Source organism: Prosopis cineraria, unplaced genomic scaffold (genome assembly GCF_029017545.1).
Source record: "Prosopis cineraria cultivar Desert tree isolate PC_DT_omini unplaced genomic scaffold, ASM2901754v1 PC1043, whole genome shotgun sequence".
NCBI lineage: Eukaryota > Viridiplantae > Streptophyta > Magnoliopsida > Fabales > Fabaceae > Prosopis > Prosopis cineraria.
Genome location: NW_026556368.1, coordinates 14,008 through 33,742, shown reverse-complemented (window position 1 = coordinate 33,742; position 19,735 = coordinate 14,008). Strand labels below are relative to the sequence as shown.

At 27.5% G+C, this 19,735-nt stretch overlaps 1 protein-coding gene across 2 annotated transcripts; it reads left to right on the top strand.

The window, feature by feature from the left end:
* Positions 1–216: 216 nt before the first annotated feature.
* Positions 217–19,050, top strand: LOC129299129 (LRR receptor-like serine/threonine-protein kinase RGI1). Of its 2 annotated transcripts, none has more exons than XR_008590495.1 (5): positions 217–356; positions 3,614–3,685; positions 9,289–9,432; positions 12,747–12,818; positions 15,466–15,746. XR_008590495.1 is itself a non-coding variant. In XM_054937576.1 (5 exons), exons 1-5 carry the CDS (start codon positions 257–259, stop codon positions 18,963–18,965), a joined length of 573 nt encoding a protein of 190 aa, XP_054793551.1. In that variant the 5' UTR covers positions 217–256; the 3' UTR covers positions 18,966–19,050. The 2 variants fall into 2 exon arrangements, 1 of the variants encoding a protein (XP_054793551.1); XM_054937576.1 differs by lacking the exon at positions 9,289–9,432 and adding an exon at positions 18,928–19,050 and having other exon boundaries at positions 15,466–15,756.
* Positions 19,051–19,735: the final 685 nt, after the last annotated feature.

Here is a 19,735-nt window from a genome sequence, read left to right as displayed (position 1 = left end):
ATGCTCTTATTAATTTTTGTCCTTTTCATTTGGGTTCATGGAGCCATAATGCAAGAGATACTTCTTAATGTTTTTTAAATTTATATGATTTTTTATACAACATATGTTGTCCGTGATCATCTCCATAAAGTTATATTGTATTTCTATGATTTTCTATAATATATACAAAAGCACTAATATCAGTGTTTTTATTTGTTATTGCGATAATGCAGGAGATATTCCAAATGAAATTGCCAATCTTTCAAATCTTAAAATTATGTCTTTGGCTCAAAATCAACTCATTGGCTACATACCTAGAAGCATTGGAAGTTTGGTTTCGCTTCAGGAATTAGATCTTGGTTTCAATAATTTACAAGGTATAAGTTTTATGCAAATTATAATTCACTATAGATTATTTCTTTTTTCTTACTTCTTGTCTCTTGCAACTTGAAATTATGAACTTAGATGCTAATCTTTTTCGTCAAAATGCTATTAATTATATACCCCAAAATGTAAAAGTCTAGAATATTTCGCAAAACAAAAATTGGATTATATTTTTATACATAATTTGTAATATTTTATAATGTCATTGAGAACACAACCTGTTACAAAGATTTCAAATATAAAAGGGGATAATCTCGGTTAGGTCTCTTGCAAGGAAACTTTCTTTAAATTTCAAAGGTCTTTTTCTTTTTCCAACTGCTGATATATTCCTAAGGCAAATAAACCAGTACAGTACAACTGAAACCGCAAACGACAACAGAGCAACAAAACAAGGAAAGCAGCAAAGAAAAATCAGAATCAACAACAACATAAGATAGATCAGCCAACTAATTTTAACTAGTAGACACCCATCCTATTAGAACCAAAAACAATATGCTTGATTTTTAATTTCAAAGGACTTTAATGAAATTAAAAATCAAGAATATTTACTAAATCCAATTTTAATAAAGGAAGGGCATTTTATTAAAAAAGATGAGTATTTTTGTAAATTTTAATTTTTAATTTTATAAAAATTTCTTGGGACTTAAATGCAAATTTTCTAATTTAAATTTAATGTAAAAATTAAATACAAATAATTTTAACTAAATATTGGCACGCGTCTCTTTTTTAACTTTCCCACTTAATATCTCTTCAAATACAAACAAAAATGACACTGCACATGAGGTAATAGAAGCACAAAATCTATCATTCATAGGTGCAGCTTTTAAACATATATATCAACACTTGTAGTATTGTAGTTTTTATTTTGTTATATTGATACACATACATAATTATATAAAAAGTTGGTTTATAACTTTTGAAATTTTCTTGATAATTCTATCACCACAATTGTAGTCTTACCTTTTCTTAAAAGGTTCTATTTATATAATTACCATAAATCTCAATGAAATAATATATTTAGTTTGAATATTTTAAAGTATATCATATTTTATAATTAAATTTTTGATATATTTAGATTAAATATTTTAAAGTATATCATATTTTATAATTAAATTTTTGGTTAAATATATAGATTAAATATTTTAAAGTATATCACATTTTTACTTTTCCAAAATATTTACTCTTTTTCATTGTTTTCACTTAGTTAATTATAAGAATTTTAAGGGATAAAAGGCCCCGTTTGTTTCAGCTTATTTTATGAAGAAATTTATTTTTTTGAAAAGAATTATTTTATGATTTTAATGATGTTTGTTTAAATTTTTGAAAATAATTAGAACAGAAAAGAAATTTTTTGATTATTTTAAGAAACTACTTTGAGAAAGAATGTTTTAAAAATGTGAGATGCAAGAAGATATACTAAGATTTTAAAATAATTAAATAATAAATTATTTTTAAAAAATAAATAAAGATATTATAAAATTTAAAAATAACTAATCAATGATTACTTTTTTATTATTGTAACGAAACATAAAGTAATGTATGCTTTTTATAAAATTTTTACAAAATAATTCTTTTATAAAATCCCTAAATTATCTAATAATGATGTATTTTTTAATCTTTAACAAATGGACCTGAAAGAATACATAATGTTATGTTAATATATAAATAGAAAGTAAAGTTTGGATGGATCCAACGTCTAATTCAACGTTGTTTTAGCCAATTTTGTTACTTATCAATCACAGTCAATTTTGCTCTTATTGGCTATAAACAGCATTAGAATTTTAATAAGAGGAATAAGCGGGTGAGAAATCAAATTCTAATTGGGCTTTAAAAAATGATTAGAGTGGCAGCATGGCATATATTGGGCTTTATTTGAACAAAAATTAATCTTTAGCATGAAATGCCAAAAAAACAAGTTCAAGCTATATCATATATGGATCCGCCACTAAAATAAATCAAACATATGATGACTGGTCATAAAATATGTAATCAATTTATCCAACTGATAGCTTTTCACACGTCAGAATTTTATAGATGGCATGAAAAAAAAAACAATTTGTAAAGACAACCAAATTATTAAGCTATCTCCATTATTTTGAATTGGGGCTGAAATGAGAATCAAAGGTGGGTGGGAGATTTTTTTAAAAAAAATATATAAATATATACATAAACTGTGGTATATATTTGAATTTTCCATTTAAGTTCTAGTATTGATATTTTTAAAAGTGATTTACTAATTTTATGATTTGAGAGAAATGTTATTACATAATTGATGGTGTATAATAATATAAAACTTATAAACACCTTGTTGGTGGACGATCTATAAGTACATTTGTAAGTAATTTTTGAGGAAGGCTTCTCTCAGCCTGGTGAGCCCCCAAACCCACCTCGCCTAGATATTCTAAAAGCAAATATAAAACTTATAAATATAAATGTATAAAAATAAAAACATATTAACAACATATTAACTTGAAAAAATGGCAATAAAATCCCATCGAAGTATAAAAATAACACTTAGGTTCCTCTAAATACCATAATTCCTCTAAAGTCTTAGTGATTTCTGTTTAGCAATGAAAAATTTATAAACTTTATATGATATAAATTTTGGTGGTGATGAAATCTATTTAGCTATTTAAAAAATAAAAGAAAATAATTTACTCTTTTTATGGGTAAGTCTATTGCATATAAATCCAAAACACATTTTTTCTGTGTTATTTTTTTTTTTTTTAAGATTTGCCTTTCCAACTTCTTGCCCTCCTCTACGGGTATTCAAATTATTAAAGTTAGCTTATTTTGTGCATTGATGAAAACAGCTTTGCAAAAGTTTGCTTCCTTGTTCAAATTAATTTCCCCTGAGAAAATTAATGTTTGGTAGTTCTGTAACTGTTATTTTTCAATGCCATAGTGATGATAATAATTTTTTAAATTGGTTCGGATAAAATAATCCAATGTTCTTTGTAATCCACTTTTAGCTAGACAATTTGTCACTTTAGATGTTTTAGAATTTCTTCTGTAGTTACGTTAAAACCATGTAAAATTTTTCAAACAATTATTGCACAATATGTTGCCTATAATTTGCATGTGTTGTTAGACTTGGTAAAAAAGATTCATCATATATAGACACTCATAGGATTAATATGCCTTCTTTTTTGTGTCTTTATCACATGCATGGGAAATATTCTCAATAGATATACCTGTGACCAATTTAAATTCAATACCTTTAAGCGTTAACTTTTTTTTGCTTTTGTAGGTGATATACCAAATGGTATTGGAAAATTGGATATGCTTCAAGTGCTAGGTCTTGAACATAATAATTTACAAGGTAACTTTTTCATCAAATTATGATATTCTGGCTACGATAGGTTTTTTCCTCTCTTTAATTGTTTTCTCATTATTACTATGAAGAGCCATGCATTTTTTTTCCTACTTTACCTTGTTTTAATAAATGTGTATGGGCGAAATTTTCTTTTTTAACAATTCTTTAAAAAAAATTTCTTTTCCATAAAATATTAGTTCCGGTTGGCCAAAAACAATTTATTTTCCAATAAATATAGAAATGCGGTTTAGGATGTCGTGTGGAGCATTTTGTTTGATTGGAACAAACGAAGCTCCGTTCATAGCGAGGAAAATGGATGTGCCTTTATTGATTCGCACATTAATTCATAAAATTAATATTTTGTTGAGCTTCCTAGACATTTTTTTAAATTCTTCAATATTTTCTGTTATCTTTTAGTAATGTTCTGACACAAAACAAGCACCATTTCCCTTTTTTAAAAATAGTTATCAATATAACTACATATATTTCCAATATGATATCCATGCATTATGTGAATTAAAATTACATAATTGTGAAGAACCTATGTGGACCATCACCGTTCAATCTTAATATTTTTGAATCTATGTGAAGCTCAATAAAATATATTTTGAAACATTAAAGACTATATAAACCCAAAAAACTGTTCTTTCCTTTTCTTCAAATAATTACACGTTGACATAAATAAGTATAATATTAAAGAAATTATTTTAGTATTCAACTTGCATGTTATATAGAAAAAATAACTATTTTTTATGATCTAATCTTTTTTTTCCTGGCTACATGTAGCTTGTGATATTATATTAAGAGTGTAACGTTGAATGCATATAGACACAAAAAAGGGGAGAAAAAAATTGCATGCAATTGGCACTGTAGGAGGGCATCCACTTCCATGTGTCACGGGTTATATTTTTATTTTGAAAATTGGGACAGTAATCATCAAACTATAAGTATATGATTATTTTTTCCTTTTCACGTTTTTTGTGAATAATAATTATAAACATATTTTTGTAAGCACATTCTATGAAATATTTTATAAGAATTGGATGATTCTTGAAATTAAATAAAAAAAATTATAAACTTGAAAGACGATGCCTAGCTGAGCATTGGCCTTAATCATCTCATAGAGTTATATTGTATCATTTTAACACATTGCATGAAACTTTAAAATTACAAAATCTATCTCTCCTTACGAAGGCATCTCATATGCCTGAATTTAAATTAAATTTCTTAATTAAAAACTTGATTTTACAAAGACATCTTAATTAATTTTCTTTGTCATAATTATTGTTAGTAATTCTAATTTTTTTATATATGTAAGTCTTTATGATCAAAGTGTTTTGTGAATTTTGATCTATTGTTAGAAAATTTTCATATTATTTATGATTCATTTTGAGAGTGAACTATATTCATTTATATTTAATTTTATTAATATTACATGAGCCATCACATAATTTTAAAAAATACACAATTAAATTTAATTTTTAACTCTTTTAAAAAATACTATATCAAAGATTCTAAAATACATTTTTATTTAGTAAAAAGTGCATCTTAGCAATTTGAACTTACTTGTTTACTCTTGTTAAATGCCATTGATTCCATTCCTAATCTACACCACTTTCCCTCCCCCGCCTTTGCACAAAACAATGCGAGTACGCAACAATGCACTTTTTTGTATTTATCTAATTATTTATGCAACAATTTCTACCTTCCTATGCTGCGACAAGAAGGGCATTATTTACATTTATATCTTCACCATCATTGGTCAATGTACTTTAGAGCCCTCAGTTACACATTTAGATTTGCTGCTTACATGCACATAATTGTGTTGTGAAATTTACAACACTTTGGTGTCCTTCAAATATGGAATTGTATTACTCTGTTTTTTGGACTACAAAATAGAGGTAAGCATCCAATACTGTTATTGATTACATGAAGATTTACCCTTCCAAATCCATGCTCTTTTCATTTAAGTCTCTCAATAGTTTCTTTTTCTTCTATTTATTTTTCAATAATCAATTCATTGAAGATTTTCCTTCTAATTCGAACTATCAGATTATGGGTTGTCTATGTCTTTAATTTATTGCTCTATCTCAACTTCTCCTTTACTGTTTTTGTTATCTTATGTTCTTTTGACTTCTCTTCTCTCAATCTCAAAAGTGGGTCTTTGTTGCTTGTTTGAAAATCTAATTTTTGAGAAAAAATATAAAAAAAAGAGAGAGAATTGTGGAATGATGTTGAATATATAATTTTTTTTATATAAAGTTTGCCTGAAGTGAAAGTTATTATTCACATAATTATTATTTAGACCCTCGTTAGAATTTCAAATTGGAGATAATATTTAAAATGTGTTTAAATATAGATTTATATACTAATGTTGAAGTATTGTAAGTGCCCAATCATTGTCATAGTTTGTTCAATAATTGAGATAAAAGTTTTTTTGGCCAAACATAAAAACAAGAATAAGTTTACTAGTTAAGCCCGTGGCTTTTAATTTGTCAAATGAATAATACAATCTTGTAAAAAACTCCTTTTACCTCAAATCAAATATGTGATTTCACCCAAAAAAAATTAAATGTGAATTTCAAGGCCAAAATAATAATAATAATAAAGCGAAATCTGCTACTCAAGTTGGAAAGCTTCATTCTCTCTTTTTAACATTCCTACCTAAAATACAAATAAAAATAATTTAGCGCCACTAAGATAAAATTAGAGAATCTGGATAATTCTTTATGCTTCAAAACTCATTTGCAATATGTATTGGAAATTTGATTATGCTTGAAGGCTTGGATCTTTCATCTAATAAATTACAAAGTACTGTTTCAGCAAATGATATAAGTGATCTTCATTTTTTTTCTTTAATAAAATATTTATGCATAAGCAAACATATAGCAATGTCTGTACTTATGAAAAAGTGTTTGTATGTTTTTGTTGTTATATTGCAAGATGCATTCCCAAAAATAACTTGCAGCAATTTTTTTATTCGTAGGCAATATTTGTCTACATGCATGCATGTTGAAGTGCAATATTTTAAACATATAGAAAGAAATATTAAAAAAAATAGTAAATGATTGTGAGGGACCTGTGTGAACCATCACTGCACTATGCTCTAAAATATTTTTCTAAGTTATGCGAAGCTCAATAAACATGTACTAAAAAATGAAGAATGAAAATATATATATATATATATATAACGTGTGAAGATTTGTCTGATATTGTTTAGAAATATTACTCTGTTTACCTCTATTTTTTTTTGTTAAAAATAGATATGAGCATATAATATTGTTATTGATTTGTGAAGACTTACATTTTTCAATTCCATATTCTCCGATATGGGTGTTCAAATTATCAAAGTTAGCACAATTTGTTCAAATTAACTTCCCCTAAGAAAATTATTGACAGATAATTCTTAGACTACCGTTATTTTTCAAGGATATATACAAAGATGCATTGAAAATTTGATTTTGCTTTAAAAATTTGATCTTGGTTACAATAACTTACAAGGTATACTATTAGTAAATTGTAATTTGGTATCATCAATTTTTTGTTTCCTTTGTGTTGTTGTTTCGTTTTTTAAACTTAATAATGATAAATTTAAATGCTAATAGCTTTCTAGAAAAAATACCATTAATTAAATGTAATATTAGAGTTGAAACATATTCATTTGAGTGATAATGTTAAAATGCAGTGCATCAGTATTAAAATATAAAGTCTCCACCTCAGTTATTTCTCTTAAATGGTAAATAAGAAGTAAAAAATTGAAAATTATAAAACTTTAATCCCTATAGTTTTACCAAATTCTAAGAATCAGTCCCTAAAGCAAATAATGAATTATGATTCTATTTATCTCTGTTTTAAGAGCCAAAAACAGAGGTAAACATATATGGCTATACACAGTGCCAGATTTTATTTATTTGTATTTAAGGTGTTGTGCAAAGGTGTAAGAAAGAGAAAGAGACTTTGAAATGTTGTTATTGATTTATTTTTCTTAGTAATGCTTAATAGTTAACCACGTCATCTATCATATAAGAATTCATTTGCAATTTTATCACTTTCCTAGTATTTCATTGGTTCTATCAGTAGGGCCGTGTGCAACACCAGTCCATTAAGGCTGACGTCTTAGGCCTAAAAAATGTTCACTAATATCCTATATAATCGGTCATTCTTTTTCTTATCAAGCATTAATGTTAATTATATATTTTCATTAAGAATTTATTACTTACTTTTTTTTATCTTAGATAACCAATAATTAATTTTTTACTAAGCATTAATGTTAATTATATCTCTTCATTAAAAATTTATGGCTGCATATACTCTGCCACAACCACTTTGTCATTTCACCTCTTCTTTTCTCTCAACCAGATCATTTCTTGCTCTACCAAAATTTTATTATTAAAAAAATATAGCTCTTACTTAGTTGTTTCCATAGGCACGGCTTGATTGATAACTTAATTTTTCATTTGTCATTATGAAGTCTACAAATCCTTTTATTTGTTCATAGGAGTTTTGCACTTCTATTAAAAGAATAAAGAAATCCAATAATAGATGGCCATGTATATTAGGTGTGTTTGTTCCTCTTTTACCCTTTATTTGTGATTGTTTTAATTTTTATAGAATTTGAAGTGGCAAAATAACAACACATTAGACCTCTAAAATAATTTTGTGTTAGGACCTGAAACTCCTTTAGATGTCCCTATCTTTGAGTGTTTGGTTTCAAAGATTGTAGAGGACTAAACTAAGAGCTAGTTCCTAATATAATAGGTGGAATTGGATGGCCCAGTCTGTTTAGAAAACCATGACTTTTCTTGTGGTTATGTCATCATTAGTTGCTATTGGTATTAGACAAGTCAAAATTAGAGATCTTGGATTCAAATTTTAATTCCATCCATGGATCTATTCCACTTGAGATTGGAAGGGTTCGAGATTTAAAGATTTTACATTTAGCAAGGAATGATATTTCAGGAAAAATACCTCAAGCTATTTCTAGCTTATCCTCACTTGAATTGATGTCATGCAACTCCTTAATAGGTGTGTCTTTAATAATATAAGATAAATTCATATATTTTCTCTAAATCATTTCAAAAAATTTAGTGCATGCTAGAATGTCTTAGAATAAGCTATTTACAATATTTTATTCAACATTGATTTTGTTGGAGAAGGGAATGGGATATATATATATATATATTGATTATGTTGAGTAGGGAGCAATAAATGAATCTACAAAGTATATATAGTTTTAATTTGTTGTGATATTGGTAACTCCGTCATTAAGCTTTCAACACAACATAGTGTATTAATATCATTTAGTATTCTCTGCACTGCAAGGAAAAAAATATATTTTGGATGCTTTTATTAGTTTTGTCCTTTTCATTTGGGTTCTTGGAGCCATAATGCAAGAGATAGTTTTTTAATGGTTTTTAAATTTATATGATTTTTTTATACAACATATGTTGTCCATGATCATCAACATAAAGTTATATTGTATTTCTATGATTTTCTACAATATATACACAAGCACTCATATCAGTGTTTTTATTTGTTATCGCGATAAACATAATTTTGTTAAACATAATTTTGATAAACATAATTCTCTGCACTCATACACAATGCAGGAGGTATTCCAAATGAAATTGCCAATCTTACGAGTCTTAAAATTATGTACTTGGGTTATAATCAACTCATTGGCTACATACCTACAAGCATTGGAAGTTTGGTTTTGCTTCAGGAATTAGATCTTGGTTCCAATAATTTATAAGGTATAATTTTTATTCAAATTATAATTCACTATAGATTATTTCTATTTTCTTACTTCTTGTCTCTTGCCATTGAAATTATGAATTTAGATGCTAATCGGTTTTGTCAAAATGCTATTTATTATACATCCCAAAATGTATAAGTCTAGTATAAATTTTTTTTTTCACAAAAAAAAATGGATTATATTTTTATACATAATTCGTAATATTTTATAATGTCGTCATTGAGAACTCAACCTGTTACAATGATTTCAAATATAAAAGGGGATAATTTCAGTTAGGTCTCTTGTACGGAAACTTTCATTAAATTTCAAGGGACTTTTTTTCCCCCAACTGCTGATATATTCCTAAGGCAAATAAATCAGTACAGTACAACTGAAACTGCAAACAACAACAAAGCAACAAAACAAGGAAAGAAACAAGGCAAAAATAGAATCAGCAACAACATAAGAGAGATCAGCCAAATAATTTTACCTAGTAGATAAGGCGAAGGAAGTGATGGTGAAGACACCCATCCTATTAGAACTAGCAACAATATGCTTCATTTTTAATTTCAAAGGATTTTAATGAAATTAAAAATCAAGCATATTTACTACAATCGAATTTTAATAAAGGAAGGGTATTTTATTAAAAAAAGATGAGTATTTTTGTAAGTTTTAATTTTAAATTTTATAAAAATTTCTTGGGATTTAAATGCAAATTTTCTAATTTAAAAATTAAATAAAAAGAATTTTAAGTAAATATTGGTCCATGTCTCTTTTTTAACTTCCCCACCCTAATATGTCTTCTAATACAAGCAAAAATGACATTGTACGTTAGGCAATAGAAGCATAAGCCGATCACGAAATCTAACATTCACAATCGAGATGCAACTTTTAAACATATATATCAACTGTCATAGTTTTGTACTTTTTATTTTGTTATATTGATATACAGACAAATATATAATTATATAAAGAGTTAGTTTATAACTTTTGAAATTTGGTTGATAATTCTATCATCACAACTTTAGTCTTCTATTTTTTAAAAGGTTCTTCTTACTATAACCCCCATAAGTCTCAATGACATAATATATTTAGATTAAATATTTTAAAGTATATCTTATTTTATAATAAAATTTTTGGTTAAATATTTAGATTAAATATTTTAAGGTATATCACATTTTTACACATCCAAACTATTTACTCTTTTTGGTTGTTTTCACTTAGTTAATTATTAAGAATTTTAAGAGATAATGGCCCATTTGTTTCAGCTGTTTTTTTTTTTGGAAAAAGATCACTTATTTTAAGACACTTCTTTGAGAGAGAATGTTTTAAAACTGTGGGATGCAGGAAGATATGCTAAGAGTTTAAAATAATTAAATAATGAATTATTTTTTATAAAATAGAAATGAAGGAAAAAATATTCGCAAGTGGTAACAAGTTGTTTGGTCAAATACCAAAAAATATTGGTAAAAATTAACATAGAAGGTATACTTTCAACTAATCATAATGTTTAACTTTTCATCAATTTTGTGTTATTTTTGTGGCTTGTTATTGGTGACGTGGTGTGTTCGTCAACTGCGTATAATATAGAACAGAAGCAATGTGGTCAAGAAGATATTTCATATTGGTGATTAATTATTAAAGAATAAATGAGCAAATCCTGAACTTTAGGTCCTTAGCACCATGGACTTTAGACTCGTTTATTGTGCAAATTATTTGCTCAACTTTTAAAAATAATACAGTCTTGTCCTTGCCATTAACAAAAGTTAGTTTTGACAGTTAGCGACTAGAAAATGAAAGAAAATGACATCAAAAATTATATAAAAGAACCTAAAAATTACAAACAAGGACAAAAATTACAAAAAAGGATCAAAAAATCTTTTTGGTCATTTTTGATAATTTTTAAAATCCTTTTCTATAATATTATCGTCCACTAATGGTCAAAGTTACTTTTATTAATGGTAGGGGCTATATTACATTGTTTTCAATAGTTGAGTGAACAACTTGTACAATAAACAAGTTGAGAATATATAGTACAACTGAACCTAAAATTTAGGGGGTAATTTGCTCATTTCTCCATTATTAAATATATATTCCTCACAAATCTCATCTGAAGTCAATCTATTCCTTCAATCAAATGTGTCTTCATCAAACATTTTGAAATGAAAAATTTATAAACTTTATATGATATAAACTTTGGCGGTGGTGAAATCTATAGCTATTTAAGAAATAAAAGAAAAAATAATTTTTTTGTGAGTAAGTCTGTTGCATATATCCAAACCACATATTTTCCTTGTTATTTATTTATTTTTTTGAATATTTGCCTTTCCAACTTCGTGGCCTCCTATATGGGTATTCAAATTGTTAAAGTTAGCTCATTTTGCGCTTTGATGAAAACAGCTTTGCAAAAGTTTACTTCCTTGTTTAAATTAATTTCCCTGAGAAAATTAATGTTTGATGATTTTGTAACTATTATTTTTCAATGATATATTCTTGATAATAATTCTTTAATTTGGTTAAGATACAATAATCCAATGTTCTTTGTAATTCTCTTCTAGCTAGCTAGACAATTTGTCACTTCAGATGATTTATAGAATCTCTTTTGTAGTTGCGTTAAAACCATGTAAAATTGTTCAAACAATTACTACACAATATGTTGCTTATGATTTGCAAGCGTTGTTAGGGTTTTGACTAATTTCATCCTTATCTGGCACTTGTTGTAATTCTTCCAATATCTTACTTTCTTAATATGTGGCATTTTTGGTAATTGTTCAAAGTCTTGCACAAGCTGCCATTTTAGAGTCTTAACCTTTGTCTCATGTGTTTGCTTGTAGGTTCAAAGTATTATTTGTGTGAAATTCTGGTGTTACTTATAAATGATAATCTAAAAGTAACCATTAAATATTGTTCTTTTAAGTGATGATGGTAAGGACGTGTCTAAAGTGTAAATTTTGTTTTTCCTTACTTAATGTATAAGAGGAACCAGCAGCTTTGGATCTTATGATTGTTTTTGTTTTTCGTGGGTAGAATAGATTGATTAATGTGGCAGTATAGTCTTTGATGTAAAATACAAATGAGGAAAAGAGAATTTCATTCAGCTGCCATGTCATCATACACACACACACACACACACACACACGGCCCCGGTGACTGGAAATAAGGGACTACAGGTTAGATTTGGCAAAAATGATTCATCATATATGGACACTTGTAGGATTAATAAGCCATCTTTCTTATGTCTTTATCACATAAATTGGAAAATATTCTCTCAATAGATATATCTATGACCAATTTAAATTCTATATCTTTAAGCCTTAAAATATTTTTTTATAGGTGATATACCTGAAGGAATTGGGAAATTGGATATGCTTCAAGAGCTATATCTTGATCATAATAATTTACAAGGTATTTTTTTCATCAAGTTATGATATTCTGCCTACTATAGTTTTTTTTTTCTCTAGTTGTTTTCTTACTATTACTATGAACAACAAAGCATTTTCTTTTCCTACTTTTCCTTTTGTTTATAAATTTGTGTATGAGTGAATTTTTCTTTTCTAACAATTTAAACATAAAAATAAGTCTTTAGTTTTTGTTGGCCAAAAAAAGTTTCCTTTTCCAATAATTTTAGAAATGCTAGCAAGGATGTCTTGTGGAGTATTTTGTTCGTTTGGAATAGACGAAGCTGTTATTGTAAAATGGTGACTTGGAGTATTGTGTAAAACTTTATTTCTTTATAATCATTTTGCATCCAATTAAATCTTTAGTCCATATTTCAGTCTATATAAAATGTATTGAAAAGCTTCAGCACATGTAAAAAAAGCATGTTTTTCTTTTCATGTGGTTCATTTTGCATCATGACAAACAGTTCTAATGACTCTAAAAATAAATTATTACACTATGAAATCATGATATACTTAATATTTGTGATAATTAAGTATTTTTAAACAAAAAGTATGTGTTTTGATTAATTCATTTCCACCTAAAACATCCCTCAAATTCCATGTAGGATGCCTATCACATGAATTGCATCCGCACGATTTATAATGCATCATCACTCTTAATGATGTGTTTTTTTATGTTGTCATGTATGCAGGAGATATTCCTGAAACAATTGGCAATCTTACAAGTATAAAAATAATGGCCCTAGATGTTAATTAATATTTTCTAGCTTTTTAAATAAATTTATCAGCGCCTTTGTTGGAAATATTTGTTTTTCCTTTCTGTCCTTTTACATTTGGGTTTTTTAATCATATCCCAAACAATAATTCTAAGGAAATGGGTGATCTTCTAAGATTAAAAATATGAACCCATTCACATAAGTGCCCATGATTTTTTTTGTCTTGCTTTCTACCTTTTGGAGTTTTGGTGCTCTTGAAAGCAATGTGTAAGTCATTATTTACATTTATATGTTCATTATCTTTGATCGTTATACTTTAGATCCCTCAACTACACATTCATATTTGTAGTTCACATACACAAGATTTGTGTTGTCAAATTTCCAACGCTTTGGTGTCCATCAAAGAGGGAAGTGTTACTATTTTTACCTCTGTTTTTTGGGCTTGAAAACATAAGTAAATATATAAAACTATTCTTGATTCCAGGAAGATTTACTCTTCGAAGTCCATTCATGCTGTTTTCTTTTGAGTCTCTTTATAATTTTTTAATTTTCTTTTTTATTTTACACTTATTCTCATGAAGATTTTTCTTTTAATTCCCTTCATAGATAGATTAGAGCTATTGAACGAATAAATTTGTCTTTGTCCTTGTTAGCTCCCTTTTTGTTTTCCACATCAACACTTTTTTTTAATACTACTAGGATTTCTCTTTCCCTCATTGCTTGTTTAGAATGCTAAGTTTTGGGGCAATATCGTGCGGAATTTTTTTTGTTGAGAATGAATTTTTTTTTTTTTCAATACTACAAGCTAGGACTTCTCGTTCCCTCACTTTTTTTAACACGTTTTTTTTTTGGGTTTCCATTATTGCTTGTTTAGAATGCTTGTTTATAAATTTTCTTTAAAGTTTGTCTGAGGTGGATTTTTTTTGTTGACTTGTAGAATCTTTTTCTTCGCTACAAACATCTTTATAATTTTAGCTTGGACTCCTTAAAATGAGTCAGCCTATGCCCTACAAGTTAATTCTTCAACTTGTTTGCCAAATTTATGATTCTGATTCATTTTGTGGTAGATATGAATTTATAAAGGTAAATTTGTGGAAAGTTATGGTTTACATAATTATTATATAGACCCTCATTATAATTGCATATTGGAGATAATATTATATATTAATGTTGAAGTACTGTAAGTGTCCCATCATTAACATATATCATATTTGTTTAATTGAGATTAAAAACAATTTTTTTTGGCAACACATTAAAGCAAGTTTAAGTTCATTACTTAACCCCATAGTTTTTTGTTTGCCAAATCTAAAATTGAATATGTGATTTGACCCAAAAAAATTAAATATGTGAATTTCAATGCCTATTTTCATTGACAATGTATGATTTATATATTCCAAAATCCAATAATCAAAATCATAAATACAAGTGATATATATATTGACTATGAAATTAATTATTAGTTATTATATATAAGATGTGTTACCTTTGAATGTTACAACTTTGGTCATAATTGTGCCAATAAAATTCTTGCCTATTAGCTTCAATTGCCATTTGCACGGAACCAAAATTCTTAAGATATAATTTTATTTGAAATAACATTATAACAAATTTGCAACTACATGATTGGGGTCCAAGAGCATTATAACCTTTTATCTTCTTCAGCCATTTGTTAGTTAAAATATTAAATTCATTATGATTAGCAAATGCCAATATTGGGGGCGAACTCATTAATGAGATAGCCAAGGGTCCCAAATTGGCTTTAATACTTATTGTACACTGTCTTAATTCTAAAATTCAGAAAGAATAAGTTACCAATAGTTTCAAAAGTTATTTTGCATTTTACTTGATTCTCTTTTATTCCCAACTTCAAGATCTAGTTATATTTTGGTGGATTACACTAAATTTGATGGATCTTTTATTGATGTAACATTGTAGGAAGCATTCCCGAACAGATTGGTAATCTTAAAAGTCTAAAAATTTTATTTTTAGACACCAATATGTTTTCAAGCCAAATACCATCAACTATCTTTAATATATCTGGGTTGCAAGAGATTGATTTTAGTTGGAATAATTTGTCGGGAGGCATTCCCTCAAATATATGTCATGGCCTTCCAAATTTACAAGCTTTGGATCTTCAAGCCAACAAATTATTTGGAGCTATACCATCTGATTGGACACAATGCAAGGAACTCAAAGAGTTACAATTAGGAGACAACTTCTTCACAGGTATGTACTGCCCACTATGCCAAATCTCTAAATTCAATCTTACCAAATATATTTTGATTGCACTTTTATGCATTGGACATTGGTTTTGATCAAGACCATTAAACAAAGTGGACTTCCTTAATTTTCATCTACACAAAAATTCTCCTCAACAAATCAATTTATTTTTATATAAAAAGTCAAGAGTCCATATATAAAGCATACTTTGGAAAGAAGCATAAAGTCAATAAAACTTAGGCATTATTTTATAATTTTTAAATTCTTCTTGTTTTTTTTTCTTTTTCCAAAAGGCTTTTAACAGGCTTCGCAACCAACTGCCCCGTTTCCACGTTCCACCCTTCCTTGTGTATATATAAAAGAGAAAGTAAGACCCAATTGGATCAACTTCAACATATCAACGTTGTCCATCAAAATTTGGTATTTATATTCATTAATGTTTCTAAAATTGCAATCAAACCCACATCTACAAAAATAAAGCTTAAGCATTGAGATCCCAAAATTGTAGTTCGGTGGTTGACTATGGTTCTCGTAATGGGAGGGAACATGTTACTGATTTGGTCATTGATTGGAGTTTGAAAATATCTAATCTTGTCTTCCATTTGGTGTTCAATAGAACTAAGGTCTTTGCCAATTTTTTTTTTTTTTGGTGGAGGAAGTGATGGAAATTGGAAGAACTCATTATGATGCCATAAATTGTCTTGGAATGAGCTTCTTGCTATGATCTCTCTTACTCCCACCTCTTGCATTCAACACCTCATTATTTCTCTTCTTCTAGAAGTCCCATGCCCTGTCATCCCAAAAACAACATTTTGGTTTGGCAATCTACGAGGCCTTATTGTTACACAATATACATATGCATAGAACAACAACAACAACAACAATTTTACATGGCTATCTAATTCATTCAGACTCAAACATTGTCAAGTCCAATTAGAGGTACCACTCCCAATGTTGTGAACCAAGATATGAATCTAAGTTTATACTCATATTTAGTGTCTGATTGTGCTTTAAATAAGATTGTTTTCAATAAAGGATTACTTGTGCATAGTTTAATAATAATAATAATAATAATAATAATAAACTATAGGGTTTTAATTTTTTGATACCATATGTTAAGTCATAAGAGAATACCAAGCTGCAATAAATATAATAAAATCTCAACACAAAATAGAGAACAAGGTTTGGATAAACAAGACAGAAATAATGAGGTCAGTTTTAGGTTTTTAGCTTGTGTTTCCTATAAAAAAAAAAACAAAGAAATAACTAGGCCACATTAATTCCTGCACCACCGCTTAATTTGGACCCCGTTATTAATTATTAGTGCACTTTGCCAGTTTTTTTAGTAATCCTGTATTAGCTTGATATGGAAAGTTCTTCATTACACCTTTAACATTCCCACTATAATAAAAAAAATCAATATCAATAATCTTATCGAAACTCGACTTTAGTAAAACAATTAAACAATTAGTAAAAAAGTTTAGGAGAAATAAAAAAACTGAGCCATTCATTCTTTCAAAATTAGTACAACAAGTCCCATTAAAATTTTTTAATTTACTGGTTTGATGCATAAAACTAAAATTATATTAATATATTACGATCAATTCAATTACATTTATATTCTTTTATAGCTAAATTAAACAATTTTGGAAGTCCCCCAACAAATACTAATGAATTTCACATAAGTATTATATTAATTCTATCACTGATTTCGTTTTGAAAAATTAAAAAAAAAATTAGACTACATATATGTCCACTCTTAAGCGTAATTGCAAGACAACGTGAAATCATTAGTTGAAATGTGTGTGTGTGTGTGTGTGTAATATGGAAGGTATTGCAAATTGATTAAGATGGAAGGTTCCTGAGTCATATAATATCATAAGCTCAATGAGGATTATTTCTCTTAAAATAATTTTTTTGGTTCTAGAGTCATGCCTTTAATTTAAAAAGGGTAGAATTGGAACCTTATGGTTTTTAACAAGTTAACAATGTAACAATATTTTCTTAAAATATGTGAACATATTGGAAATACCCTTTGCTTGACTAATATGTGATTTATTAATGGGATTAGACAATTTGTGCTATAAATAAAGTATTCCTAATTGTGTCTATAAGTGTCAATCTTCTTTCAGGTCATTAACCAAAAAGCATTGGAAACTTGCTATAAAAATTTCTCGGGATTTAAATGAAAATTTTCTAATTTAAAATCTAAGTGAGTTTAGGTATTGTTTTTCACTTAACCCAAAACTCATTTATTTTTTCAACTTTCATTTTTATCTTATTTTCGATTCGGCTTTATTACTCCTATATAATTCAAAAAAATTAATATTTTGAATTTCAAGTATAATATTTTTGAATAATAGTTTCAAAATAATACAAATTTAAATGGTTAAGTATACATTATTTTCATTTAGGATTGAAACAATTTTTATGATTTTTTAAATTAATTTTAAAATTTAAAATATTTAAAAATTAGGATTTTTATTTAAAATTATTCTAAAAGTTAAATAAGAATACATTATATCGATTATGATTTGGTAAAAGTTATGATATATTATTAGGCAAAAATACGTTAAACCTTTTGAACTTTGAGACAATTGCAGATGAACCCCCTCACCTTTAAACTTTTAAAACTAACCCCCTAACTTTTAATTTTGCTTTTTAAAACCCCTGCTGTTAATTAGCTGATTGGAAAATTCCAGCTTGCATTGGAGGTTTATTTGCTCTTCAGCACCTGATTTTTCATAGTAATAGTTTTGAGGGCATTATTCCTCCAAGTGTATCAAATTTGTCAAAATTAGAGACACTAGATTGGACTTAAATTTTATCCATGCATCTATGCAACTCGAGATTGGAAGGCTTCAACATTTAAAGATTTTACATGTAAGAGGGAACAATCTTTTAGAAAAAATACCTCCAACTATTTTTGACTCATCTTCACTTGAGCGGATGTCTTTGTCATACAACACCTTAATAGGTTTTTTTTTTTTAATAATGTCAGGTAATTTTATATTTTCTCTAAATTATTTCAAACAATTTTGTAGGTGTTCGTGTGTCTTAAATGTTTGTGTTTTTTCATTTTGCCTATTGACATCATTAGAGTTTTAATTGAGATGCATGGAAAGAAATAAGAAGGCATGGAACTAGCTTTTGATTGAAGGGGACCTAATATTTTAGATGATGATGCGACACATACACACTCACGCTTGCACTGATTTGAAGAAAAGAGGAAAAGGTATAACAGAAACAGAGTGAGAGATCAAGAACAGGGAGGGAGAGAAAAGACAGAATACAAAGAGATGAAGAAATTAGAAAGATGAAGGCAGAGCAGTGGAGGGGAAGGAGGCAGACGAAGAGGGGAGAAAGAGAGAGCTTTCATATTCTAGTATTCATTCATCATCAAAAGGTCTAAGAACTCTCTTACATGTGCTGCATGGCAGCTTTTTATAGAAGCAACAATAAGAAGTAAGCATAAAAATAAAATAAAATATAAGCTTGAAGTTTCCTTCCCTATGAGGATAAATTTACTTGCAGCTCATTTAATACAGGAAGTGATAAAACAGCCCACTTGCTGAATAGAGTAGAATACATAAAGTAATAAAATATAAAATTAAGATAGATTTCCTCTCATAGCAGGTTTCTTTAAAATATATTAATTTCTGTATTTCATCAGATGAACTGGTTTTGAATCTTATAATTATTGTTGTAGGATCTAATATTAGGCTTTAAATGTTTGGTATAAAACATCAAAAGAAAAAGTTCAAGCCATATCATATAGGGGCCAGCCACTGGAATAAATAAATCAAACATATGATGGGTAGAAATTAATTAAATATTCATTACTAGCTTTCAAGCTTTTTTTGTTTGGCTTGAATTAAACTATTTAGTATTTACTATATACCCCTCAATAACCATTACCGTTTTGACTAATTTTAGAATTTGAATTACCCTATAAGTGTAATCAATCTATGAAACTAACAAATCT

Excerpts from the sequence above, each read along its gene's own strand:
- LOC129299129 (XM_054937576.1), top strand. The coding sequence starts at position 257 with ATGTCTTTGGCTCAAAATCAACTCATTGGCTACATACCTAGAAGCATT. Across the intron at positions 357-3,613 it reads TGGTTTCAATAATTTACAAG|GTGATATACCAAATGGTATT; the intron begins GTATAAGTTTTA and ends TTGCTTTTGTAG. Across the intron at positions 15,757-18,927 it reads AGGAGACAACTTCTTCACAG|ATGATGATGCGACACATACA; the intron begins GTATGTACTGCC and ends CTAATATTTTAG.